At 40.0% G+C, this 27,827-nt stretch overlaps 2 protein-coding genes across 3 annotated transcripts in view; one reads left to right on the forward strand and one right to left on the reverse strand.

Annotated features, from left to right (window-relative positions):
• The first annotated feature begins 5,195 nt into the window (after positions 1-5,195).
• On the forward strand, positions 5,196-26,068 carry tmtops2b (teleost multiple tissue opsin 2b). 2 transcript variants are annotated; one of them, XM_058081979.2, is made up of 4 exons: positions 5,196-5,868; positions 11,800-12,125; positions 15,469-15,702; positions 25,838-26,068. In XM_058081979.2, the coding sequence occupies exons 1-4, from the start codon at positions 5,493-5,495 to the stop codon at positions 26,048-26,050; spliced, it is 1,149 nt and encodes a 382-aa protein (XP_057937962.2). In that variant the 5' UTR covers positions 5,196-5,492; the 3' UTR covers positions 26,051-26,068. The 2 variants fall into 2 exon arrangements, with proteins under 2 accessions (XP_057937962.2, XP_078651152.1); XM_078795026.1 differs by having other exon boundaries at positions 11,849-12,125.
• st6gal2a (ST6 beta-galactosamide alpha-2,6-sialyltranferase 2a) overlaps positions 20,917-27,827 on the reverse strand; it is a 37,949-nt gene continuing 31,038 nt past the window's right edge. The window contains exon 7 of the mRNA XM_058081930.2: positions 20,917-21,297. Coding sequence (XP_057937913.2) covers positions 21,050-21,297 — 248 coding nt within the window. The 3' untranslated portion in view covers positions 20,917-21,049. The remainder of the gene's footprint in view (positions 21,298-27,827) is intronic.

The following is a 27,827-nucleotide window of genomic DNA, read 5'->3' on the forward strand; positions in this document are numbered from 1 at the left end:
TAAAGCTAGCATTGCAAAGTCAAAGTATCTTCTTTTGTGTGTCTCCCGTTATTGTACCCTCAACCTCTATGCCTGCTTCCTTTCCATGCTGATGTCATTTGTCATTCAATAACTTTCCTCCTGACATATGAGCCATTTTATTTCCTGTTTCTGTGCATTTTACTTCCATTTATTACACACAAACAGGCTCTGTATTGCACTCTATTGTAAAGCTTCAGCAAATAAGGGCTCCTAGCGGTTTTGTGCCCTCAATATGGGACTTCTAACAATATTCTTCTACTATAAATCCCTCAGTGATTCCACTTTTAATAAAAGCCAGCATGGTGCCTATGAATCAAACATACACGACTTAACCTTGTTGGTTATGACGAAGATATGCCAAGCTTGCTATGTCAAAACAAAGTTAAGTCATTCTGTTGAATGCGGCCTATTAGTTAAAATATGTATATACATTTAAGCAATTGTAATTGTCATTGTACAGATGTTTTGCCTGAATTTGGCAAAATGGAAGATTGATAAAGAAAATTGTGTAATGTTGTATTTTACACAAGCAGGTGTGTTAAATTACTTTTTTTCTCTGATTATATCTCCTATTTTGGGTATAAAGGTGACTCTAGGGGTGTTATTCCTTCTCTAGAGAGCTCTAATAATGTTAAAAATCCATATTGGGAAGGTCACAAACAGGTTTTCTATGCTCCAACTACAAAAATATTTCATTCCCAAATAAGGAATACTACTTTGTGAATTTGGTCTGGAACCAGTTTATTGCAATAAACAAAAAGTGACAAAAAGGCAGGAAACCTGTTAATTGTTAGCAATCATTCATTCATTCATTTTCTACCGCTTATCCTCACGAGGGTTGCAGGGGGGCTTGACTGTTTTTTTAGAACCTACTGCAAAAATCAGTGGCAGGAGCATACTGCTATTTATAAGAATCTACTGCAAAAACACTAACAGTACGGTTTCAATTCACACATTTCATACAACTTATACTTTAAGGGCCTGTTTTCAACCTGTCTCGTTATGCTGTGCTCTTTCCCTGCAGTTAGTGTATCTGCAGCTGTGTGTCGGACAGATGGCACATTAAGGCCCTGTCCACACGTAGGTGGGTATCTCATCACCCATACAAGCCCGGAGATTTGTGACAAAAAAACAAAGGTTTTCAAAACCTCTGGCCAAAGTGTGGATTTGGAGAACAATCCAATTATGTGTTTGGGTATGGATGACCAGAGTTTTACATTTCTCAGCATCACTGCCTGCGACAACGTATGCTTTGACGTAAATTAAATTAAATTAAATTAAATTAAATTAAATTAAATTAAATTAAATTAAATTAAATTAAATTAAATTAAATTAAATTAAATTAAATTAAATTAAATTAAATTAAATTAAATTAAATTAAATTAAATTAAATTAAATTAATAATGAATGTGAGTGTGAATGGTTGTTTGTCTATATGTGCCCTGTGATTGGCTGTGATTGGCTGGCGACCCTGCCTCTCGCCCGAAGACAGCTGGGATAGGCTCCAGCACCCCCCGCGATCCCCGTGAGGAAAAAGCGGTAGAAAATGAATGAATGAATGAATAATAATTAGGAATAAATCCTCTATCTGACCCTCCATTATTTCTTCACAGACACCTGTTGTTTCTCATCTCTGGGCCACCACGGACGTCTCCATGGCAACTACTGTTTATCGCAATGACACCCTCTGAACTGAGCTCCAAGATTGGGCACCTGACAGGGGGAACGTCGCAGGCCACACACACATACACATTCTCCCTCACGCACTCTCTTGCTGCTACTATATCGCCGTAATTGTCCGCAGGTAGCTGTGGCTAGCTGCTGGCCATGCTGGGAACCCTTTCCCCTTTGTCACTATAGAGCGTCTACTTTAATGCCAACTTGGCTCGGCGTTCTCCATGAGGGGGTAGAAGAGGAGTGGTGACACCAAACTTAACTTTAATCTCCGGTTCATCTGTGATGACTTTTGGGAGGAAACTGTAGCTTCAGTAGAGGAGATTAATAGCGTTGCCCTGTAGATAACCGCTATCCAATCCATGGCCCCCACCTTCCAGCCCCTACTTTAATGATTCATATACCAGCAGTTAAAAAGAGAATCTATCAGAAGGAACAGAAATCAAGCATACGTATGAAAAGATATGAGAAAAAAATGATATATTAGTTAAATTATGCAGTTAATTTTTTCCCGGGTAGAACCTGTGATGTAGCCACTCTTTCCTTCATTCACCTGAGATGCAATTATGAGCAATTACAGAAGAAAATGACATAGTAGCGTTTGCAATTGGATGGAGACCTCGACAGTGCATCAAGAGAATGTTAATGGTTTTGGAAAGTGACTGAATATATTTTCACAAAAAACATACAGCAGAACCTTGGATAGCGTCATTAATCTGTTCCAGAAGGTCCGAGTCTCACCAAAACGGACGCTGATTTTTTCTGATTTTTTCCATAAAAATGATGTAAATCCAACTCATTTGTTCCAGAAATCCAAAAATATTAACACGTATTTTAATAATAAGAATGGATTAGGCAGTGAAGAAAACAATTCATAATTTATACAAATATAAATATGCAATAAATAAGAATATAATACATACAAAGTGAATACTAAAATAGAAAACACCTGAGAAACATTCATAAGGTTTCATTCCACGACCCAAGACGTCTCATAATGAGCAACGATCACGCCATCTTTGACTTTTCTATTCTTGGCATATGCTCCACACGATGTTATATCATTGGCTGATAAAAACTGCTCCAGGATCATTTATTGAATAAGCCATCTGTCTGAGTCGATGTTTGGTAATGGCCCATATGACAGCTGTTTAGAGTCAGGATTGACGTAGAATGAGAAAAAAAAAAAAAGTTCAACACGGAGCTTATCTCTTCATTTTGCGGCTTTAAGGAATTATCAGCGGTAAACTTTGAGGAAGCAGACGTTTGAATCATGAAATGTGATTAATAACAAGAGCCAATGGGCTACTGCTACATGACAACTGTGGTTTATTTGTTTATTTATTTGTTTAACAACATTACAGTACCGTAAAACGAGGTTATAAGGGACGGCGGGGTAATAAGGGACAATTTTCAGAGTAATAAGGGACAATTTTCAGGGTAATAAGGGACAATTTTCGGGAAAATGTTTTAAATGTAATTCTGCCTTTTCATGTTAAACAGGAAGCTGCTTTGTGTTGTTGTTGTTTTTTCAAAGAAGCATATATTCTTGAACAAATCGTTCCCCGCCGTCCCTTATAACCCCGTTTTATGGTACACAATTCAACATGTCCAAAAAGGTTTACTGCATCCTAACCCTCCATTGAAGCTTCATTGATGCTCCTTGTTAAACAACCTGTCAAAGATCCTTTATATGACAAGAACGCTCTGCTATTTGAAAGGACCTACAGGTAAAAATCTTGTCAAATATCCACAACACGATATGACCACTATGCTGTTTTTAAGGAGCTGCTGTAAAAATGCTTGTCGGAGATCCTGCAATGCTGTTTTTAAGAATCAGCTGTTTTTAAGAAACACTCGTCAAAGACCCGCTATACAACAGGAGCAACATGCAACATAGATCCTCTATATGGAGGAGTCCTCACTTGCTCTGCAAAAACATGCATCAAAGATCCTCTGTATAAAATGCTGTTTTTAAGCATCCACTGTAAAAACACAAATCAAAGATCATTTATATGGCATGCTGCTTTCAAACACCTACTGTGACAATGCTAGTCAAAGGTCTTCTACATGGCAGGAGTGCTGTACTGTTTTTAAGGACCTACTGCAAAAGTGCTAGTCAAAGATCCCGCACTGTTGTTTTTAGTAATCAGCAGCAAAAATACTTGTCAAAGATCCTCTATACAACAGGGGTATCGTGCTGTTTTCAAGCACCATACTGCAAAAACGCAAGTTGAAGATCTTCTACATGGCAGGAGAAGTCGACTGTTTTTAGGACCTACTGCAAAAGTGCTAGTCAAAGATCCCGCACTGCTGTTTTTAGGAATCAACTGCAAAAACACTAGTCAAAGATCCTCCATACAACAGGACTGCTGTTTTCAAGCACCTACTGCAAAAACAGGAGTCCAAGATCTTCTACATGGCATGAGTGCTTGGGTGTTTTAAGCATCTACTGCAAAAATTCTAGTCAAAGATCCTGCACTGCTGTTTTTAGGAATCAACTGCAAAAAATGTGATTTAGAGATCCTCTACTCAGTAGGAGCGGTTGACAGTTTTTTAAGGACGTTCGGAATAACTGCCAGTCAAAGATCCACTATTTAACAGCAGTGGTTTGCTGTTTTCAAGCACAATACTGCAAAAATTCTAGTCAAAGATCCTGCACCTCTGTTTTTAGGAATCAGCTGCAAAAACATGATTTAGAGATCTTCTACACAGTAGGAGTGGTTGACAGTTTTTTTTTAGAATGTACTGAAAAACTGCCAGTCAAATATCCTTGACTGCTGTTTTTAGGAATCAACTACAAAAACACTTGTCAAAGATCCACTATATAACAGGAGTCGTTTGCTGTTTTCAAGCACCATGCTGCAAAAACGCAAGTTGAAGATCTTCTACATGACAGGAGAAGTCGACTGTTTTTAGGACCTAGTGCAAAAGTGCTTGTCAAAGATCCTGCACGGCTGTTTTTGGGAATCAACTGTAAAAAAAAAAACGCCACTCAAACATCCTCTCCACGGTAGAAATGCTGGACTGTTTTGAAGTACCTACTGCAAAAAAGCTCTTCAAAGATCCTCTATATAACATGAATGCTTTGCTGTTTTGAATCTACTGTAGGAGCTCCAGATCTTAGTTATTACATGCTTTGTTTTCAAGCACCTACTGTAAAAAATTAGTGCTTGGATGTTGTTGGGACCGACATCAAAGATCCTCTTTCTGACAGGATCGTCTATTGTAATGTCCAAACATATTATACTATGGTATATTTAGTCCTTTATGGTCCATTGGGGGGGGGGGGGGGGGGCATATAGAGCACACATAAATTATGTACCTTCTATTCTTGACAGTATGAGTAAGAGCCTTACCAAAAATACATCTGAGGAAACGTAAAGAGGTTTAAAAAAAAAAAAAAAAAAGTCAAGCAAATTCATGATCGCTCCACCACCTCCACCTCTGTTCCACCCCTCCCCGGTTGGCTCCGGCGTTTTTACGACGAGTGTTTGACGTCAGGAACCGCCTTTAAAAAAGATGCCGGACCTCGTAGACGCGCAGAGAGGCTCACTTTCACACCGGGACGCTCCACAGTGCGCGGATTACATGGCTGGAGAAGATGGAAAGAAGGTTGGCGATGTCTCGCATGAAGTGGGATGAAGCGGACCGGTCGAGGGTGGACCTTTGAGGCAGACAGAAAGCCATGATGTGGAATTTGTGAAGAATGCGTGGAAAAAACGTGAATATTTACTTTTAAAAAAGGGACAAATTGAAGTCGCAGTGAAGGGAAGGTGCCACCAAGCTCCCCATGAATGGACCTCAGGATGTTCTCGGGCCGTGGTCTCAATTTCAGCTTCAACCTCAGCGACGACCCGGAGCTGCTGCTGGACCCCCCAGCCGAGGAGGAGGACGAGGGTCGCCTGTCGTCCACCGGCTTCGTGGTGCTGTCCGTGGTGCTGGGCTTCATCATGACCTTTGGGTTCCTCAACAACCTGGTGGTGTTGCTGCTCTTCTGCAAGTTCAAGAAGCTCCGCACGCCCGTCAACATGCTGCTGCTCAACATCAGCGTCAGCGACATGCTGGTGTGCGTCTTCGGCACCACGCTCAGCTTCGCCTCCAGCATCCGGGGACGGTGGCTGCTCGGCCGGAGCGGCTGCAACTGGTACGGCTTCATCAACTCCTGCTTCGGTAAGACTCCCCGGCCGGTCGCTTCATTGGCTACACATCCAGTCAGGAAGAAAGTGCCAATCATGAGACCTGTCTCTGATGTATATTGTCCTTCTGGTAGCAAAAGAACTTCAATAACATATTAGGAACTCCTAATATTTGCAGGTGTACTTCATTTCTACAATACTATGCACTAATGCAAAATACACTTAAAAAAGTAGTAACCACTTTACAAAGATCCTCTATATCATGAAGAGCTACCAACAGCAGCAGCCGTAATATGAGGTACAAATTCCAGCATTTAAAGCAGGGGTGGGGAAACTACGGCCCAGGGGCCACATGCGGGCCACCAAGTGTTTGAATCCGGCCCACCAGTTGCTTTCCAAGTATTTCAATTTTTAACATACAAACTGGCAACATGACTTGCAAGTCGGATGTCTTATTTGGTAAAAAAAAAAAAAATAAATCAATAAAAACTTTAAAATTAAATGTCTTAAATGTTTAAAAGGGACATGAAAACATACAGCTGATAGTATAACACTTTTATAGATAAAATTAGACATTCAGTAATTCAACATTCATTCATTTTCGACCATAAGTGGTTAGAGGGTTGCGGGGGTGCTGGAGCCTATCCCAGCCGTCTTCAGGCAAGAGGCGGGGTACACCCTGGTCTGGTGGCCAGCCAATCACAGGGCACATAGAGACAAACAACCATTCACACTCACATTCATACCTATGGACAATTTGGAGTGGCCGATTAACCTAGCATGTTTTTGGAATGTGGGAGGAAACCGGAGTACCCGGAGAAAACCCACGTATGCACAGAGATGGCCGAAGGTGGAATTGAACTGCGTGCTAACCGCACGATCGCTGTGCAGCCCTTAATTCAAAATTCTAATCATAAAATAGTGTGTGTGTTAAACCCCCCCCCAGGCAATTTTGTTAACTCAGTGCGGCCCACGGGTCAAAATATTTGCCCACCCCTGATCTAAAGAACCCAAATGAATGAAAAAATGAATGAAAAAAAACAGCAGAACATTCCTGTCACATAGAGGATCATCATCATTCGACTATTTTTACAGTGGGTCCTTAAACACATCAGATCACTCCCGTATCGTGGAACAGTAGGTGTCAGCTTGGTCTTCTTCGACAGCGTGCTTTGAGTAGCACAACAGAACGTATAGTTCGTGTCATATAGAGCAGGTGTCCCCAACTGCCGGGCCGGGGACTGGTACCGGTCCATGTCGCATTTGCTAGCGGACCGCACAGAAATATGAACGAGAATGCAGGGAAATATTTTCTTTCTTTTCTTCTGTATGTAACTGTAAAAAATACACCGTTGCTACATTTGTATTTTCGTCACAAATGAGAGACATCCTGAAGGGATGGCAAAACATGAGTTCTAAAAAATTCATGATTGCGTTGCATTTGTTATGTTGTGCATTATGGAAATCCCCATTGAAATAACAGGTAATGTTTTCCATGTGATTGGTTGCTATGGTAGCGTCACAGTCGTCCGTCGCCGCATCGTACTTTGAATTTCACGGCTTCACCTTATCACAGTTTTTCAAATCACAATATTTAATAACTCGTATATATCCTATATGTGCCCTGTGATTGGCTGGCCACCAGTCCAGGGTGTACCCCGCCTCTTGCTAGAAGTCAGCTGGGATAGGCTCCAGCATACCCACGACTCTCGTGAGGATAAGCGGCATAGAATGGATGGATGCTTTGTTGTTGACGATGGCCTATTATTAGTCAAAAATATGCCCATTTAAGCAAATTTTACAATAATTTTGGTAACTAAACATGAACATAAATTTCTCCACTGATTGTGTAAAAATCACATGCAGTTAAAATGGAGGACTCTATTCGGTATGTCTGGCAACATACCAGGAAAACTGTACACTCCTTTTTCTTTCTTCAATTTTTTTTATTTTATTTTATTTCTTACAAGATTGAAACCTTTTTCTAAAAAAAAGCAAAAAAATGTTTTTCACACAATATATTTTTAATATTTTTATTCCCCTCAAAACGTTTGATCATAATTCCACCAAACCTTTTTTGCAGTGTATTAAATATGACGTGAGATCAGATGATACTGTAAATAGCAAATATAATCGTAAGTAGAACCATTAAAATTCTATGTTACGTTCATTAAAAAGTGTTATTAATTAAAACAAGGTCATGATCGTGTGGAGATACTGTCCCTTTCTTTTTACCCTGATGGCTGACTGACAGGCGCACCATCTGGCTTAATGGAAATCATCAAGTGGGTTCTCGCAGCATGACGCAGAGAATGCTATTTTCAAAGACCTAATAAACAAATGATAATCTAAGGTCGTCGAGATAACAGGAGGACTCTCCTGCTTTGAGGAATCTACTGAAAAAGCGCCAGTCAATGATGTGTGAAAGGAGCCATCAGCTGTTTTTAAAGACCTAATGCTAGAATGGGAGTCAAAGATCTTCGCTCTGGTGTTTTTGATGGCATACTGGAAAAACAGTGGTCAAAGTTCCTCTATATGACAACATTCCTCAGCTGTGTTTAAAAAAAAAAAACCGAGTCAAAGATCGTCGTCCGGCTATTTTTAAGGACTGAATGGGAAAAAATGGTCAAAGATCCTCTATGTGACAGAATTGCTCAGCTGTTTTTAAGGGCTGACTGCAAAAACCTTGGTCAAAGATCCTCGTTCTGCTGTTCTTAAGGACCTACTGCAAAAACACAAGTCAAACATCGTCACACTGCTGTTTTTAAGGACCAACTAGAAAAAAGCTGGTCAAAGATCCTCTATATGACAAAATTGCACAGCTTTTTTTTCAGGGCCTCCTGCAAAAACGCTAATCAAAGATCCTCGTTCTGCTGTTTTTAAGGACCTACTGCAAAAGCACAAGTCAAATATTGTCACACTGCTGTTTTTAAGGACCAACTAGAAAAAAGCTGGTCAAAGATCCTCTATATGACAGAATTGCTCAGTTGTTTTTCAGGGTCTACTGCAAAAACGCTAGTCAAAGATCCTCATTCTGCTGTTTTTAAGGACCTACTGCAAATACATGAGTCAAAGATCGTCACTGATGTTTTTAAGCACCAAATGGGAAAAAAATGGTCAAAGATCCTCAAAATGACAGAATTGCTCAGCTGTTTTTAAGGACCTACTGCAAAAGGTCTGCTGTTTTTAAGCACCAGATAGAAAAAATGGTCAAAGATCCTTTATATGATAGAATTGCTCATCTTATTTTCAGGGCCGACTGCAAAAACGTTAGTCAAACATCGTCACACTGCTGTTTTTAAGGACCCACAAGAAAAAGCTGGTCGAAGATCCTCTATATGACAGAACTGCTCAGTTGTATGACAAAATTGCAAACCTTTTTTCAGGGCCCACTGCAAAAACACTAGTCAAAGATCCTCGTTCTGCTGTTTTTAAGGACCTACTACAAAAATACAAGTCAAATATCGTCACTCTGCTGTTTTTAAGGACCAACTAGAAAAAAGCTGGTCAAAGATCCTCTATATGACAGAATTGCTCAGTTGTTTTTCAGGGCCTACTGCAAAAACGCTAGTCAAAGATCCTCATTCTGCTGTTTTTAAGGACCTACTGCAAATACATGAGTCAAAGATCGTCACTGATGTTTTTAAGCACCAAATGGGAAAAAAATGGTCAAAGATCCTCAAAATGACAGAATTGCTCAGCTGTTTTTAAGGACCTACTGCAAAAGGTCTGCTGTTTTTAAGCACCAGATAGAAAAAATGGTCAAAGATCCTTTATATGATAGAATTGCTCAGCTTATTTTAAAGGGCCGACTGCAAAAACGTTAGTCAAAGATCCTCATTCTGCTGTTTTTAAGGACCTACTGCAAAAACATGAGTAAGAAAGATGGTCATCCGGCTATTTTTAAGGACTGAATGGGGGGAAAAATGGTCAAAGATCCTCTGTATGACAGAATTGGAGAAAACAAATATGCAAAACCATAAGAAACCAGGAAGGCAAACCCTTTTTCCCATCACTGTGTATCATGGAAGCTGTGGTCTCCAAAGAGGAGCAAACAAGTGAGGGACTTGATCGATTCTTCTGACATTTCATGTTCCTAAACAGGCTTTAGGGACACAAATTAGTGTTGGAGTATGATTGAAATGTCAGCTTTGTATAATAAGGAACCTTTAAATGTACCTCGGCGTCCATGTCATCAAAGGGTAGAGACTTTGAGTATTGACGAATCAACAAAAGGTTAGACTGCAGCAAAGTTTTTCCATTTCTTGCAGTCCAAGTCCATTTAGTGTGCGTCTTATCATCGAGTACTTTACTTTTTGCTGTGTCCACTTTTTCATCAGACGCACAAAAATAAAAGGTCAGCGGTTGGAGGCTGGGAAAATATGTCGGTGTTGTTGTGAGTCAAGGGTGGCCAGAATTTGTTTTATTTGTATATTTTAACGTTTAAACAAAGTTACATTTCTGACCTTCAACTCAAAAAAGCGTGCGTTTTTTTTAAACATACGCTTGTCAAAGATCCTCTTTTGTTGTTGATATGCTATTAATACATTGACATACAACGGAGATGCTATGCTGACCTACTTAAAATAGTCGAAAGTCAAAGATCCTACAACGACGGTCAAAGATCTTCAATATAATAGGAGCACTGTGCTGTTTTTAAAAAAAAGTATATCATGCAACATGAGTCAAAGATCCTCTATATTACAGGAACACTGCTTTGTACCTACTGCAAAAAGACTAGTCAAAGATCCTCCACGTGACAGGAAAGCCGTGCTGTTTTTAAGGACAAAAAAAAAATGCTAGTCAAAGATCCTCGACATGACAGGAGCGCTCTGCTTTTTCAAAGAAGTCTAGTCAAAACTCGTCTATTTGACAGGAACCCTACGCTTTTGTTAAAAGTACTTAAAGTACTAGATCATCTATTTGACAGGAATACTATGCTTTTGTTAAAAGTACGTATAGTACTATGCTTTTGTTAAAAGTACATATAGTACTAGATCATCTATTTGACAGGAATACTATGCTTTTATTAAAAGTATGTCTAGTACTATGCTTTTAATAAAAGTACGTCTTGTACTATGCTTTTGTTAACAGTACGTATAGTACTATGCTTTTGTTAAAAGTACATATAGTACTAGATCATCTATTTGACAGGAATACTATGCTTTTATTAAAAGTATGTCTAGTACTATGCTTTTAATAAAAGTACGTCTTGTACTATGCTTTTGTTAAAAGTACATATACGTAGTACTAGATCATCTATTTGACAGGAACACTATGCTTTTATTAAAAGTACGTATAGTACTAGATCATCTATTTGATATTTGACAGGAATACTATGCTTTTGTTAAAAGTACATATAGTACTAGATCATCTATTTGACAGGAACCCTACGCTTTTGTTAAAAGTACTTAAAGTACTCGATCATCTATTTGACAGGAACACTATGCGTTTATTAAAAGTACATAAAGTACTACATCATCTATTTGATAGGAACACTATGCTTTTGTTAAAAGTACTTATAGTACTAGATTATCTTTTTTCTGACCTACACAAAAAAACTTGTCCAAGATCTGTCAGTCTGCTGTTTTTTTAGGACCAACTGTAAAAATTCCAGCCAAAGATCCTCTATATCCTCTATCAGTGGTGCGAGGCTGTTACTTAAAAAAAAATGTCAACGCCAGTCAAAGATCCTCTAAATGAACAGAGCGCTCAGCTTTGTTAAATAACTTACTGCAAAAATATACATGTTAAAGGTGCTAAAAAAAACTAGTCAAAGATCCTCTATATGACAGGAGCAGTGCTGTTTTTCAGCATCTATTCTGAAACCACTGCCCCAGCCTCCGAGTGAAAAACGGCATCGTCCGATCGCCTTGCATCGGCCTCCATGAAACAGGAAATGACTTTGATGGTAGTGGGTCCCGTCCATCCTTGAACATCCTTGAACATCCTTGAACATTCCCAGGTATCGTGTCGCTGATTTCGCTGGTGATCCTGTCCTACGACCGCTACAGCACTCTGACCGTCTACAACAAGCGTGGTCCGGACTACCGGAAGCCGCTGTTGGCCGTGGGGGCGTCGTGGCTCTACTCCCTGTTCTGGACGGTCCCCCCCCTACTGGGTTGGAGCAGCTATGGGCAGGAAGGGGCGGGGACCAGCTGCTCCGTGTCGTGGACGGCCCGGACCGCCCAGTCCCACGCGTACATCATCTGTCTCTTCATCTTCTGCCTGGGGCTCCCCGTGCTGGTCATGATCTACTGCTACGGTCGGCTGCTCTGGGCGGTCAAACAGGTACGACATGTGCTCACCAATCTGGTTGCGTATTGCTTTAAATGTGTTCCGATGGCGGAGCTGAGTGGTGGCCGAACAGGAAGTGATGTTGGGGGTTCAAAGTTGAGTTTTAGTTTGATGCTCTACTTAAAGTAGGACGTTTTTTTCAACACCGCGCCATCTTGTGGATGTTGTTGGGCACTGCCCCCCCCCCCCCGTTGGTGCGCCCGCCGTAAACAAGTCCCCGCCTGGAGGATTGCGTTCTTTCACTCACTGGAAAGTGAAAGTGGGTAATCAGCTTTTCATTTAAGAACCAAGACGTAGTCTTCAATTGCAATTACTTGAGTGGATAGCATTAGCTAAGTGACTTTCAGTCACATTCAATTACACTAATTAGTGTAATTAGTAATTAGCAAGCAATTCAGGTCATGAAAGGCTTCAAGTTTGCTTTAACATCTTATTTTAAAAAAAATGTCATACAAATGCAAATAAAATCATGTCAAAGATCCGACAACGACGTTCAAAGATCTTCAATATAATAGGAGCACTGTGCTGTTTTTAAAAAAAAGTATGTCAAACAACATGAGCCAAAGCTCCTCTATATTACTATATTATTTTTTTTTTAAATGTCATACAAATGCAAATAAAATCTCATTAAAAATCATGTCAAAGATCCGACAACAACGTTCAAAGATCTTCAATATAATAGGAGCACTGTGCTGTTTTTAAAAAAAGTATGTCAAACAACATGAGCCAAAGATCCTCTATATTACTATATTATTATTTTTTTAAATGGCATACAAATGCAAATAAAATCACATTAAATATCATGCCAAAGATCCGACAACGACGGTCAAAGATCTTCAATATAATAGGAGCACTGTGCTGTTTTTAATTGTGCTGTTTTAAATGAACAATTTTATAAAAAAATTATTGATCATTTAAAATAATACAAAATTAAAATTGCATCTCATTTTAAAAAAAATGTAAAATGAATTAAAATACAAATTTAGTTTTCTAAAATTAAAACAAATCTTTTTAAATGAATTAAAATAATATGTTAATAACTAAATAATGATCATAAACAATTTCATAATGTGAAGTATAATGCATGTTTTAATTAAATTTTAATTTTTAAACATTAGGCATCATAAAACTACCGTTTTAACAATTACAACTGCTTAATCGTTAGGTGTGATATTTTTATTCAATACACCTTGTGAGAATAAGCAGTAGAAAATAAATGAATAAATGAACAAATAAAATGATATTATAACATCAGGAACTATGACAGAATAATAAATGAATAAATAAGTCACCATTTTAGGAATGATAAGCTCAAATTAAAATTAAAATTAAAATTAAAATCAAAATTAAAATTGTCTGCTTGTTTTTAAGAAAAAAACAATTATTGAAATAAGAAATAGTGTCAGTGTGTATTGAAATACAATGTATATTATGAAATAGTCATCCATCAGCATGATGCAGTACAAATTTCCAACTAAAACCTCAGTAATAAAGAAATCCTCCACCTCTCCACCAATAAAGACATTCTTTACCGCCAAACTACCAGCTAGCAAACTGTGTACTTTAAAAGTCTGACTAATCTTCAAGTATATAAGCAGATGATTGGCGGTATGCAGCAGCATGTTTCATAGCCACCCCCTCACGGCATCACAATCCCCCCTAAACTGCGTGAGCATCAAGAGGATTTAATCACATCAGTGCCCATCTGGCCGCTGCGGCTTATTCTGTTCTCATATTTGTTTCATACATGACTAAATCCATGCTACTTTCTTCTCTTTTTCCTCTGGGAAAACAATGGCGTTTGTCATCTGAAGTGGATATAGCCGCTTGTAATTATTCATTTAGCTTGAGCACTTCCCAGGCATTCATAGGAATTCAAATAAGTAAGAATTAAATTCAACTATGCGACTATACCATAGATTATTATATGCACAATGATAGTAGTAATTTCATAAATAATGAATTCAATGACAATATGTCACTGTAAATGTCCACCTTATTACACGTCTCGATTGCAGTCATAATTGCTTGCATAGTATAATTACATTATGTAATTAATTATGAATGAGAGTAAAAAGTATGCATTAAATTAAAAAAATGAGAAAAATACTATTAAAATACTATTTGAAATATAATAATAATTTAATATACAATGTATTGTGTATGTATATATTTTTTATTTTAGCCAATTAAAAAACATTTTTTTTAATAATTACAAAAAAATATTAATTTTGGCCAAATCATATTTTTAATAAGTTGCGCCACTTCTTAAAAATATTAATATTTGTACATACAACATATGTAATTTTACATATTATTATATTACAAATAGTATTATTTGATTTTTCCAAGGTTTTTTAAATTTAATATTATTTTTTTATTTGGGCAAATTCTTAAAAAATATTAATATTTGTACATATATGTAATTGTACATATTTGATTAAATAAATTATTATTATATTACAAATAACATTATTAGATTTTTCTATGTGTTCTTTTTTCAGCTGGGCAAAATCTTAAAAATATTAATATTTGTAATATTTTTTATTTAATAAATTATTGTGATATTATAAATAGTATTATTTTATTTTTCTAATGTTTTTTAATTTAATATTCATTTTTTAGTTGGGCAAATTCATATTTGTACATATATGTAATTTTACATATTTTAATTCATTACTTATTATTATATCACAAATAGTATTTTATTTTTCTAATGTTTTTTTAAATTTAATATTCTTTTTTTTTTACCATTAGAAGGATCAAATAATTTAACAACCGATAGACATTATATGATTATATGAGTAATAATCTCATGCATAGTATAATGACATTTATCTAATTACAGTAATTATTACAGTAATTATGATTGATAGTGGCGATGATTGGGGTGGACTATTATTGTAGCGCTTCGCTCTGCAGCCAATCAGTGAGCCGACTGCAGGTATCTTGTACAGCTTGTTCCTTGTGATGACCGGCGACTTTCAATCCCTAGTGTATAATGGTTTGGGGGGTGGTTCGGGGGGTGGGTGGGTTGGGGGTGGGGGGGAGGACAAAAAACCACAGAAAATGAAAGGCTCTTTCCAACTGGCCTGAGGTGAGCGTCACCTTGATTGGCGCCGCAACAGTGAACATCACTTCTATGGCCTTCAAAGTAGCAGAGACGTTGCACGCTCGTTTTCAGCAGCAAGGATGTTTTATCCTTTTGTTTGTGTGGGAATGTTGCCGGCTAGGACACACAAAGGCGGGAACGTCATCACGACGTCAGTCAAAAGTTTGTCGTCTCAAGGACGCCGTTGTCATGATTATATATTTTTTTTCCTTTTTTGAGCCACAGGTGGGTAAGATCCGCAAGACTGCGGCCCGGAGGCGAGAGTACCACATACTGTTCATGGTCCTGACCACAGCCGCCTGCTACCTGCTGTGCTGGATGCCTTACGGCGTGGTGGCCATGATGGCCACGTTCGGGCCGCCCGACATCATCAGTCCCGTGGCCAGCGTGGTGCCGTCGCTGCTGGCGAAGAGCAGCACCGTCATCAACCCGCTCATCTACATCCTCATGAACAAACAGGTCAGTGGGAGCCCAGGGGAACAGGACATGTACAACATTTATTTACATGGTTAAAAAAAGGGGGGAGGGCGGGAGTCATACAAATTGCAACACTGATTCAAGTGTAAGAACGTGTTAGGTGGTGCTTCGGTTCTTCTTCTGCGTGAACGTGCAGCATCGAAACAGAAGAACCTCCCAAGAGTCTCTGAATGTCAGCAGTGGTCGTATAAAAAAGGAAGTAACAACACCGACCTTCCCGACATTAAACTCACAGAGGGAATTTAAAAAGTGGCCGACCACATCAGGTTAAATTGCACTTCAAAAGGGAGTTACTAAGAGCCGCCCGCAGCTTGTCTACGTCTGCCATGCACCTAAGGACAACAAAAAAATAACATTACAATATTCATGACGTGAATATGGCGTATGTATATTTGCAGCGCACTCAGTCTAAGGCTGCGTTCACAATCGTGGTTCCGTACTCTGGATTTTAGAAAAGATACTTGGTTGTGTTTGGCTTGGCTTTCACACTGGTATTTTCATCATGGGACTAATGGACACAGGCATAAAGTCGGTAGATTTCTCCAAAAGCTTATAAAATATACTTCTAAAGAGAATTCTTGAATTTATTACATGGCATAATTCAAATATTCCAACCAAATTACCATTTGCTCGGTTGAATACAGAGGTTATTTTTTGTATCCTGCTATGTTCACCATTTTAGATTTCTCCAAAAGCTTATAAAATATACTTCTAAAGAGAATTCCTGAATTCATTACATGACATAACTCAAATATTCCAACCGAAATACCATTTGCCTGGTTGAATACAGAGGTTATTTTTTGTATCCTTCTATGTTCACCATTTTAGATTTCACCAAAAGCTTATAAAATATACTTCTAAAGAGAATTCTTGAATTTATTGCATGGCTTAACTCAAATATTCCAACCAAAATACCATTTGCTCGGTTTAATACAGAAGTTATTTTTTGTATCCTGCTATGTTCACCATTTTAGATTTCACCAAAAGTTTATAAAATATACTTCTAAAGAGAATTCTTGAATTTATTACATGGCATAATTCAAATATTCCAACCAAAATACAATTTGCTGGGTTTAATACAGAGGTTATTTTTTTTGTATCCTGCTATGTTCACCATTTTAGATTTCTCCAAAAGCTTATAAAATATACTTCTAAAGAGAATTCTTGAATTTATTACATGGCATAACTCAAATATTCCAACCAAAATACAATTTGCTGGGTTTAATACAGAGGTTATTTTTTGTATCCTGCTATGTTCACCATTTTAGATTTCTCCAAAAGCTTATAAAATATACTTCTAAAAAGATTTCTTAAATTTATTACATGGCATAACTCAAATATTCCAACCAAAATACAATTTGCTGGGTTTAATACAGAGGTTATTTTTTTTGTATCCTGCTATGTTCACCATTTTAGATTTCCCCAAAAGCTTATAAAATATACTTCTAAAGAGAAATCTTGAAGAGAATTTATTACACGGCATAACTCAAATATTCCAACCAAAATGCCATCTATTCAGTTGAGTTATTTTCATATTCTGCGGCGTTTACCAGTTTAGATTTCACCAAAAGCTTCTAAAATATCTTTTTTCAAGTTTGTTTGACTTATGTGACATTACTCAAATCGGCTTGGTTGAATACAGGTTATTTTTTTGTATTCTGCTATGTTTACCATCTTAGATTTCACCAAAAAGCTTATAAAATATACTTCTTGACTTGATTAGGTGATGTTATTGAAATATCCCAAAGGAAAATGCCATCTGCTGGGGTGACATTTTGACGGAACCAAACATGACAAGTGTGAACGCACCCCGTGATTCCTATTTGCCTGATCCCGGTCGTCATGTAACATTTTATTTACAGTGTCGCCGTGGGTTGCCTCTTTTCTTGTCTAGTTTTCTACCTTTAATCCCTCAATCACATATTCTTACAGCAGAGCTCAAAATCGTTTATTTTTTATTATTTTTTTTTTTTTTTAAAAGCTGAATTTTCCCTCGGCTTCTGAAGTCACTCAAGTTGTGATAAAAAAAAAAGCGACTTCTCCGTCATAGCATCCAAACACTTCTGAGCCAGGAGTCAATAATTCCAACTACTATACACAAAAAAACAAACCACTTTTTTTGCTAGTTTTAAAAAAAGTATTACGGCCACACTGAAAAGTTATATTTTTTCAATAATAATTATTCTAGAGAAAGTGGAAAAGTCATTCTCTTACAGGAATAATGTCTGTTTTTATTGCAATCTTATGATAAAAAACATTTTCTTCATGAATAAAGTCGTATTTCTTTGAAGAAAAAAAAATCATAATCTCATGAGAGTAAGGTTGGACATTTTGGAAAAAAATTTTTTATTTTTTTCCCCAAAAAAACAATGTTTTTTTTTTTTTTTAAGTCAAATGAAGTGCTATTTTTAAATTTTATTTTTAAAGTTGCTTTTTCCATAGAGGGGAAAAGTCGGAATGTGACGAGCTAATGATCAGATATCACTTTTCCTCCTTGGACTTTTCCTTTTTCAGCGTTTCCCTCATACTCCTTTGTATCTCAGTGACTTTGTGTGTTTTAATGTCTGCGCTTGCATTAGACGGGAACACGGATAGGCATTTGATCATTTGATCAACTTTAGAGTTGGTCAAAGACACTCGGCCATGTAAACTCGGACTGTGTACACAGTCTTTGCAACGCAAAGAACCACAGAACAGGATTTTATCCATCCAGCTCAATCTGCTCAAAAAAGGGCAGTGAAATAAATAGTGATGAGCCCACACCGTATTTCCTCATATAGCGGCCTCCAATAAATAAATGATGTCAAACTGGTCAAACTGGAATTCATCAACACAGGTTTTTTTAAGAGACTATTTACATGTCCCGGTGGGGGCTGCTGTTTTGAGTAGCAAGGCAGTCGCCACCCAAGGACTGAAAGATCAAGACAAGGCATCAGTTAGACCGGGGTCACTATTTGAGGAAATACCGTCCTGTCATCAGTATTTCTGCTACTCACAGTACGCAACACTTGACTCACTGAAACCAAACCACCACCGTCGGCTCCAAAACACTTCATCACAATAACACGCATCGTTTCTTCAAAACACGGCGGTGCGAAAAAAAGAAAGTCAATGAAATCTCCTCAAGGGAAGAAATATTGGAGAATTACTGCTACGCATTCCAAGGGGGATGATGGGGCTCCGGAACAATATTGGAGGATTCTCTCATGGAAATAAACCAGTAAACCCCTCTCTGCTTTATGCGACTGTAATGTACTTTGGCGCTAAAACACGCAGTCGCTAAAAGTTACATTCGGTTACGAGCGACGGGAGAGAGATGGCTACTGCAGTCCAGCCACAGTTTGTATAAGGAATGGGTGTGAACCCACCCAAGGAGACCGGACACGGGTTCACCACGCTACCCTACTTAGCTTGCTGTCTGCTCACCTACCCTACGTACCTTACCCTACGTTAAATACCCACGACGATCACGCCCTACCTTACCCAAAATACCAACATATGTACCTACCTACCAACCTACCGCCCACTTACATACTTACATACTTACCTAGCTGTCTGCTCCCCTACCCTACGTACCTTACCCTACGTTAAATACCCACAACGATCACGCCCTACCTTACCCAAAATACCAACATATGTACCTCCCTCCATACCTACCGCCCACTTACATACTTACCTAGCTGTCTGCTCCTCTACCCTACGTACCTTACCCTACGTTAAATACCCATGACCATCATACCCTACCTTACCCAAAATACCAACATACCTCCCTACCTACCTACCGCCCACTTACCTAGCTGTCTGCTCCCCTACCCTACGTACCTTACCCTACGTTAAATACCCATGACCATCATACCCTACCTTACCCAAAATACCAACATACCTCCCTACCTACCTACCGCCCCCTTACCTAGCTGTCTGCTCCCCTACCCTACGTACCTTACCCTACGCTACCTAACCATGATGATCATACCCTCCCTTATCCAAAATACCAACATACCTCCCTACCTACCTACCGCCTACTTACCAAGCTGTCTGCTCCCCTACTCTACGTACCTTACCCTACGTTAAATACCCATGACCATCACACCTTACCTTACCCAAAATACCAACATACCTCTCTCCCTACTTACCGCCTACTTACCTACTTACCTAGCTGTCTGCTCCCCTACCCTACGTACCTTACCCTACGCTACCTAACCATGACGATCATACCCTACCTTACCCAAAATACCAACATACCCCCCTCCCTACCTACTTACCTAGCTGTCTGCTCCCCTACCCTACGTACCTTACCCTACGTTAGATACCCATGACATTCATACCCTACCTTACCCAAAATACCAACATACCTCCCTCCCTACCAACCGATCCATGACTTCCATTCCTTACACAATTCCCAGCCCATTTACGACCTACAACTACATCTTATTAGTCTAAACACCAAATGTCGGCCATGATGTTCGTATAGTGATCGTCGTATTGCGTATTAAGCCGTCCATCCACGCAGTTTGAACACACAACCCAACCCCAACACAAATAGAAAAACTTTACTTTTATTGTGTCTTGTCCTTTCATAGTATTTTTTTACTCACATTCAGAAAAAAAAAACCTTACCAGTTACCAGCAGAGCTTTTCAAGTACAAAGTCTCCCCAAGATGTTACGTATTGGCCGTGACTGGGGGGAACCGTTTTATTTAGCTTGTGCCGCCCAACGACAACAGTAGTACAAACAACAGCAATACATGGCCGGCGCTGGTCAAATATGGCTGGAAGATTGGGGAACCTGCCTACGCTAACCCTAGCATCCGTACCGAGCCTACCCCAACCGTTGGACGGGAGGATCGGACTTGCAGGATTCACACACGGAGCGTCTTCATTAAGCCGATGTAACCAAAGGAAGCACGCCAGGCGAATAACAAAGAGCTGGTGCAAAGCACTGGGAGGGGGCAGAGCTGTTTAAGACCCCTTCGGCGTGGGCGGCTTCAGAGTAGAAAAACAGTAAGACCACCGCCAGTCATTGAAAATTCCCGTAAAAAAAACAAACTGCGGCTGAGCTCGTCAGCTCCGCAGCGAACATGGCTCAGCTAAAGCAGAGATAAGATTCGTCTTTGTCAGAGACTTCCTGGCAAAGACCATTTTGATGGAAACACCCCCCCCACCCCAAAAACCCACTGTGATGACACCCCTCCCACCCTGAACGGATTTGGGTTTTTTTCCCCCATTAGTCCATCCGTCTCCAGTGGCTTTATTGCACTGCGCCCCAGCCCCAGAGCGACCCCCCGTCCCCCAAAAAAAGGTGACCTCAAGAGTCATCTCCCGTGCGGCTTCAAATGTCACAGTCCACGGTACGGAACCCGGGCAGTGTGACCCGCCCCTTTTTGCGGAGGTCGTTCTCGGTGCCGGTGTTAATCCGCTGAACGAGGCTCTTCTCGTACAAAAGCGGGTGGTAGGCCCCCAGCGTGCACGCCATGTCGAAGTAGCGTTCGTGGTAATGGCACAGGTCCGTCTTCCTCATGGAGGGGATGTACTCGTACACGTGGACCTGCTCGCACAGCGCCATCATCAGGAGGATGCCTGCCGAGACAGAAACACACCAAGCAAATTGGGGGTTGAAATGTCTCTTTTAACGTCACCAAAGGGGGGGTCGTGTGCAAAAACGGGGACAATCACAACACACACACGTGGCCTGCGCCAATTTTCAAACCCACACACGGCACAAAAAGGAAGAAAATTGGTCTGGAAATTATTTTGTGCATGCACGCAGGAGAACCTTGCACGCTGAGCAAGGCAGCGGAGGAGTGCGTGTGTTGCAAGTTTAAAAGTACATTGTGTACATTTGTCGGCGACATTAATGCGCCTTGCCTTGCGGCCACAGCGGGCGGCTTCTCCTGGCCAGCACTCTCCAGGTTCTCCAGGTCACCATAGGTGCCGTCGGAGGCTAGTACGCTAATATTGCAATGGAAGTGAGTGGGCTGCATTAGCATCAGTACAACATACAACATGTAGTATGTACTACATTGGGATGTAATACTACTTAAAGGGGAAGTGCAATTTTGCCCATCATTCATATAATTGCAGTATTTTGCCGTATTTTGATGATTTAAAACACAACCCAAACTTATTTTCCAGCCGCACTGATACATAAACTTATGCTAGTTCCTAGCGACAACACTTACAATGTCCGTTCTCCTTGGGATGGCTATATGTTCACCCCCCCCCGCCCCCCTCCAAAGAGTGAGCGGTAAAATACATATTTAACGTTTTTTCGTGTGAGAGGCACAAAGAGGTGATGATGCAACTCCACAATAGAAGAGACCATGTTTGGTGAGGTTTTTAGCCTCCCCCCAAAAAACAGTGATCGGAATATTAATTCATTCATTTTCTACCGCTTATCCTCACGAGGGTCGCGGGGGATTGCTGGAGCCTATCCCAGCTGTTTTCGAGCGGACTGGTGGCCAGCCAATCACAAGGCACATATAGACAAACAACCATTCACACTCACATTCATACCTATGGACAATTTGGAGCGGCCAATTAACCTAGCATGTTTTCGGACATACAAACTCCACACAGAGATGGCCGAGGGTGGGATTGAACTCAGGTTAAGCCCCTGCACGCTAACCACTCGACCACCGTGCAGCCCCAGTAATGGGAATAACGATGTTTAAATAAACGGCGTTAGTAACTTTTAGAACTGTTTAGAGTACATAGTTACTTTTACTGGTAACTACGTAGTTACTTTTGTAGTGCCGTAAATCAGTCAATTATTAATCAATTGCTTTTTTTTTTGGAGAAGTAACTTGTAACTAATTACTTTTTTAAAGTAACGTGGCAAACACGGCCCAAAAAACAGACAAGGTGGCAGAAGTTCATTTTATAAGAACTCGGCCTTCATTTTTGTAAATACATAAATGGTCGTTTTCATATAAAATAAATAAAATTGTCTGGCTCGTTGATGTTGTGGCATCGTTGTTTCGATATTTTGGCAAAACAATTTGTGTCCAATTTATGCTTGAAATTCACCAAAAGTTGCTTTTATGCCTTTTTTGTTGGGAACTGATATTTTCCTGAAACTTACCTATGTTGTACTGCTGATTGAAAAATGTCTGGGACTGAATGAGTTAATATATTTTTAGAGAGGGAAGTTTTTGCTTTTTTTTTTGAGGCATTATGATTTTATATTGGCGACATAACAATTAACACAACAAACTTAATAATATGTACGTTGGTAGTGTTGGCTATCGGCTAGTAAAACAAGGACAATAGATATCTTTGCTACGAGCGGTCATGTTGATTTGAAGCCATTGATCGTCGCCGCTTTAAGATGGCGCCCTCTAAATTGGAGCAGCGGGGTGGAGGAGGCGTCTCGGGCTGATAAGCGGCTCATGAAATCGGAGCTGACCTGGATGGTTTTTCCGCTCCCGGGTCGGCTGCGCATCGTTTCATTGATTTGGAGGCCATTTTTCCATCTGCTCAAACGTTGTCGCCACGTGGAAAATAGTTTTTGGCCACCATGTCCGTATGCGCCCTGCTGGCGGGGAGACGCTCTCATTATCTGTGATTAGCGAACACGCTAATAACCTTTTATGGGCTCGTGCGGCTTTGTCCTCCCTGTTGGACCTCTAGAAAGGTTGCCGTGGGGAAGAGCTGCTATGCTAAATGGCTAATCCGTACGCAACACATTGTGCTGACAATTCTAATGTATCTCATCTATTATTAGTATTATTAGTATTATTATTACATGATATTTGTTCATCAAAGCAGTACACTATTCAACAAATACTACAATAGAACATCAGTTCCTCAGTAACTACTCTACTCATTAGTTCCTCGGTAGAACTCTAAATTGATATGCCGACTTCCTCAGTAACCACTCTACTTCTAAGTTCATGATTAGTTCCTTGGTAACTCCTCTAAATGGAAGTGCCCAGTACCTCGGTAACTACTCTACTCAGTTCTTCATTAGTTTGTCAGTAACTACTCCAAATTGATGTCCCTAGTTCTTCAGTAACTACTCTACTCATTAGTTCCTCGGTAGAACTCTAAATTGATATGCCGACTTCCTCAGTAACCACTCTACTTCTAAGTTCATGATTAGTTCCTTGGTAACTCCTCTAAATGGAAGTGCCCAGTACCTCAGTAACTACTCTACTCAGTTCTTCATTAGTTTGTCAGTAACTACTCCAAATTGATGTCCCTAGTTCTTCAGTAACTACTCTACTCATTAGTTCCTTGGTAGAACTCTAAATTGATATGCCTACTTCCTCAGTAACCACTCTACTTATAAGTTTGTCATTAGTTCCTCTGTAACTACTCTAAAATTGATGTGCCTAGTTCCCCAGTAACTACTCATTAGTTCCTCAGCAACTACTCTAAATTGATGTGCCCAGTACCACAGTAACTACTCTACTCAGTTCTTCATTAGTTCGTCAGTAACTACTCCAAATTGATGTCCCGTGTTCCTCAGTAACTACTCTACTCATTAGTTCCTTATTAGTTCCTCATCAGTTCCTCTGTAACTACTCCAAATTGATGTCCCTAGTTCCTCCGTAACTACTCTACTCATTAGTTCCTTATTAGTTCCTCATCAGTTCCTCTGTAACTACTCCAAATTGATGTCCCTAGTTCCTCCGTAACTACTCTACTCATTAATTCCTCGGTAGAACTCTAAATTGATATGCCTACTTCCGCAGTAACCACTCTACTTATAAGTTTGTCATTAGTTCCTTGTCATTAGTTCCTCAGCAACTACTCTAAATTGATGTGTCCAGTAACTACTCTACTCAGTTCTTCATTACTTCCAGTAACCACTCCAAATTGATGTGCCTAGTTCCTCGGTAACTACTCTACTCATTAGTTCCTCATCAGTTCCTCAGCAACTACTCCAAATTGATATGCCTAGTTCCTCGGTAACTACTCTACTCATTAGTTCCTCGGTATAACTCTAAATTTATGTGACTACTTCCTCAGTAACCACTCTACTCATTAGTTGCTCACCAGCTACTCTAAATTGATATGCCTACTTCCTCAGTAACCACTCTAAATTGATGGGCCCAGTACCTCAGTAACTACTCCACTCAGTTCTTCATTAGTTCCCTAGTAACTACTCCAAATCGATGTGCCTAGTTCATGGGAACTACCCTACTCATTAGTTACTCTATTAGTTTCTCAGTAACTACTCTAAATTGATGTGGGGAAAAAAAAGCCTGTTGTTGCGGTGATCAAATCTGGTGCTTGTGTGTCTCACCCAACATTAGACTAACATCAGTGACACCGAGTGACCAGTGTAAAAAAACATGACTTAGATTTGTGGTTCATCGAGCCGCTTGTGCTTGAGAATGTTTCATTAAGGCATTTTTTTAATATTTAAAATCAAAACAACGTGATTTATTAATTCATATATTTTTGTGTAAAAGCGAAGCTGCTAAATTGGTGGTGAGGGACGACGGCGTAACCAAAATGAAGTAGAAAAACGGTACATTTTGTCCTGATTTTGTGGGGAGAAAAAAAATATGTCAAGCACAAAAAGTCCAACGTTTAAGACCAAAAAGACCTCATTTCATATGAAAAAATCTTATATGAGTATTTTAAAGAAAAAAAACACTTTATGTGACAGAATTTTTTTAATTTCATGACAGTCAAACTAATATTTCCACATTTGCTAATATAATAAATAATATCCTAATATCAAAAACATCTTGAAATTTCCTACCAAAAAATTGTGTGTTTTTCCTATGTGAGAAACGCAATAGAGTAGTACACGTGTAGTACTTCAGTACTTCATTCCCACTGAGTGCCATTCAGCAGCTCGGAATGGCATCCATCTTATCCTGCGTGATATACAATGAGACGTTATACGCCTCAGGTGTGGGTTTCCAGGAAACGCTTCCGCTGAACCTCTCAGACGTTACAAGGTCAGGTGTTAGCACAAAGGCACTTAGAGCATCTGTGCCCCCCAACCCCCGCCCCCCGCCCCTCCGCCGCCGCCATCAAAGTGCATTAAAGCATGATTTCCACTCCATCACACCCACCCTTTGACACACAGCCGGCTCCTAGCGCATGCGAACACGGTCCGCTGCGGTGCATTAACACGCCGTCTCTTCTTCCCGTTTAGTTCTACAAGTGTTTCCTCATCCTCTTCCACTGCGACCATTGGTCGGCGCAGCACGGCAACACCTCCATGCCCTCCAAGACCACCGCCATCCAGCTCCACCGCAGGGTGTCCAGCAACATGGTGGCCTGCGCCGCACACGTCTCCGCCGATCCCGTCAAACCGTGCTTCACGCCGGACCAAAAGCTAACCACAGCGCCCGAGGCGATGACCTGAGCTGGGATACCTCATGGACCGCATACGGAGTGGCGCCACTGGGGAAGTTGTACTACATGAGTATTACGTGTGAGCTTTGTGTTTGTACGGAGGCCATTTTATTGGTGTCTTTTTTAAGCTTTATTTGGGCTTCGTGTGCTAAATACTGAAAAAGAAACGCTCCATATTGACAACATGGTCTCATGTGCGGACTTTTCACTTCCTGGTTGCTGCACAGCATGGATTTCACCAGGCCGACTTCTTAGAAAATGCACTTCTGCCACCCTGGGGGGCATTTTTTCGGTTTAAACCATGAAAAAAAAAAAAAAAAAAACGTAAAGCCGTTGAACAAGTTTACTTTCAACATACCATCAGTAGCCACGTTTACATGGACCCAAATATTCCAATTGAATTCGGTTTATTTGCTCAAAACGGAAAGAATTTAACCTCATTCCCAAAGAAAAGTGCCAATCCCAATGAATATATAATGGGATTCCCAGGGATGGAATATTCCTTTCCCCAATCTGATTGAAGTATCTTGTACCCGCTCAAACGGTGCGTTCTTCTTCCTGGTGTTTTTCTTCTTCTGTTGTTTATTGGCGGTTGGCAAGCAGCTTTGGTGTGCATTAGCGCCATCTGTGGAACAGAATCTAAACCCTTCTATACGCCATTCACAAGTCCACTTTTATTCAAAAAGAAAATATATATCTATATAAAACATGTCCCCAGTTTCATTATCAAATATTAGCAAGATTGAATTTGATCTTTTCCTGTTTAAGTTTTTTCAGCGTTCAGACGTTCTTCACTTTTAAAAATGGAGGCCAGCAATCGGCACTGGACTAAATTCTAAAACTAAAAACTAAATTCCAAGACTGGACGAAGGAAAAACCGGCAATACGGAGTTATTCCAACAAGTGAAAGAAAAACTCTAGGAAGTCGGTATCACGTGATGTTGGTGTTTACGTTTTACTGGGCATGCCCCATTGACTATTCTGTTGAATTATAGCGCCGCATGTAGAAAAGAGATTGGAATATTCCTTTCCATGTATACCATTGTTTTCCCAACAGGTGAAAGAAAAACTCAAGGAAGTCAGTATCATGTGATGTTGGTGTTTACGATTTACTGGGCATGCCCCATTGACTATTCTGGTTGATTATAGCATATAGCGCATGGAGACAAGAGATTGGAATATTCCTTTCCATGTATACCATTGTTTTCGGAAAGGTCATTGGGAAAGATTCCATTCGGAAAGAGAAAAACTCGTGTAAACGTGGCTACTGTGTTTGCTAACAGGCATGGCTACCATAACAAGATGGCGAGAGGCGGACTTGAGTGGGAAACAAAGCCGTGCTCAACTGTGTGAGTGAATGGGCGTCATTAAGAAGCCGTGGGGGTGTCCTGGTGTTCCTTTGTTTGATGCCCCCCCCCCACGTTCCCCCCAAAACAAATAGAACAACCGCAGCGAGTGGCATCGCTTTTACCTTCCACGGTACGGTGGCGTTTATTGTCATGTTTTCTTTGCTGGAAATGATGCATTCACTTGTGAAAGTCTTTGTTTTGATCCTTTCCCAGCACCGTGAAGGCAACGCGTTGAATACCAAACACCTGAAATGCGCTCGCTCGCCCACAGTTGGCACCAATAAAAATGCATGTTTTGTCACCAGAGGACTACAATTCTTTCCCCCGACCCAACAATCATCTTTCCGAGTCAATTACAATTACAATTACGTCAATTACACAGCAGTCGGCTTCCCCGTATCCCACTGGGTACCGTGGCCGTGCGGTCAGTGGGGGCTG

The sequence above is a fragment of the Doryrhamphus excisus genome, linkage group LG12, assembly GCF_037039965.1.
Source record: "Doryrhamphus excisus strain RoL-2023G ecotype Guam linkage group LG12, RoL_Dexc_Guam_v1.1, whole genome shotgun sequence".
In the NCBI taxonomy this organism is placed as follows: domain Eukaryota; kingdom Metazoa; phylum Chordata; class Actinopteri; order Syngnathiformes; family Syngnathidae; genus Doryrhamphus; species Doryrhamphus excisus.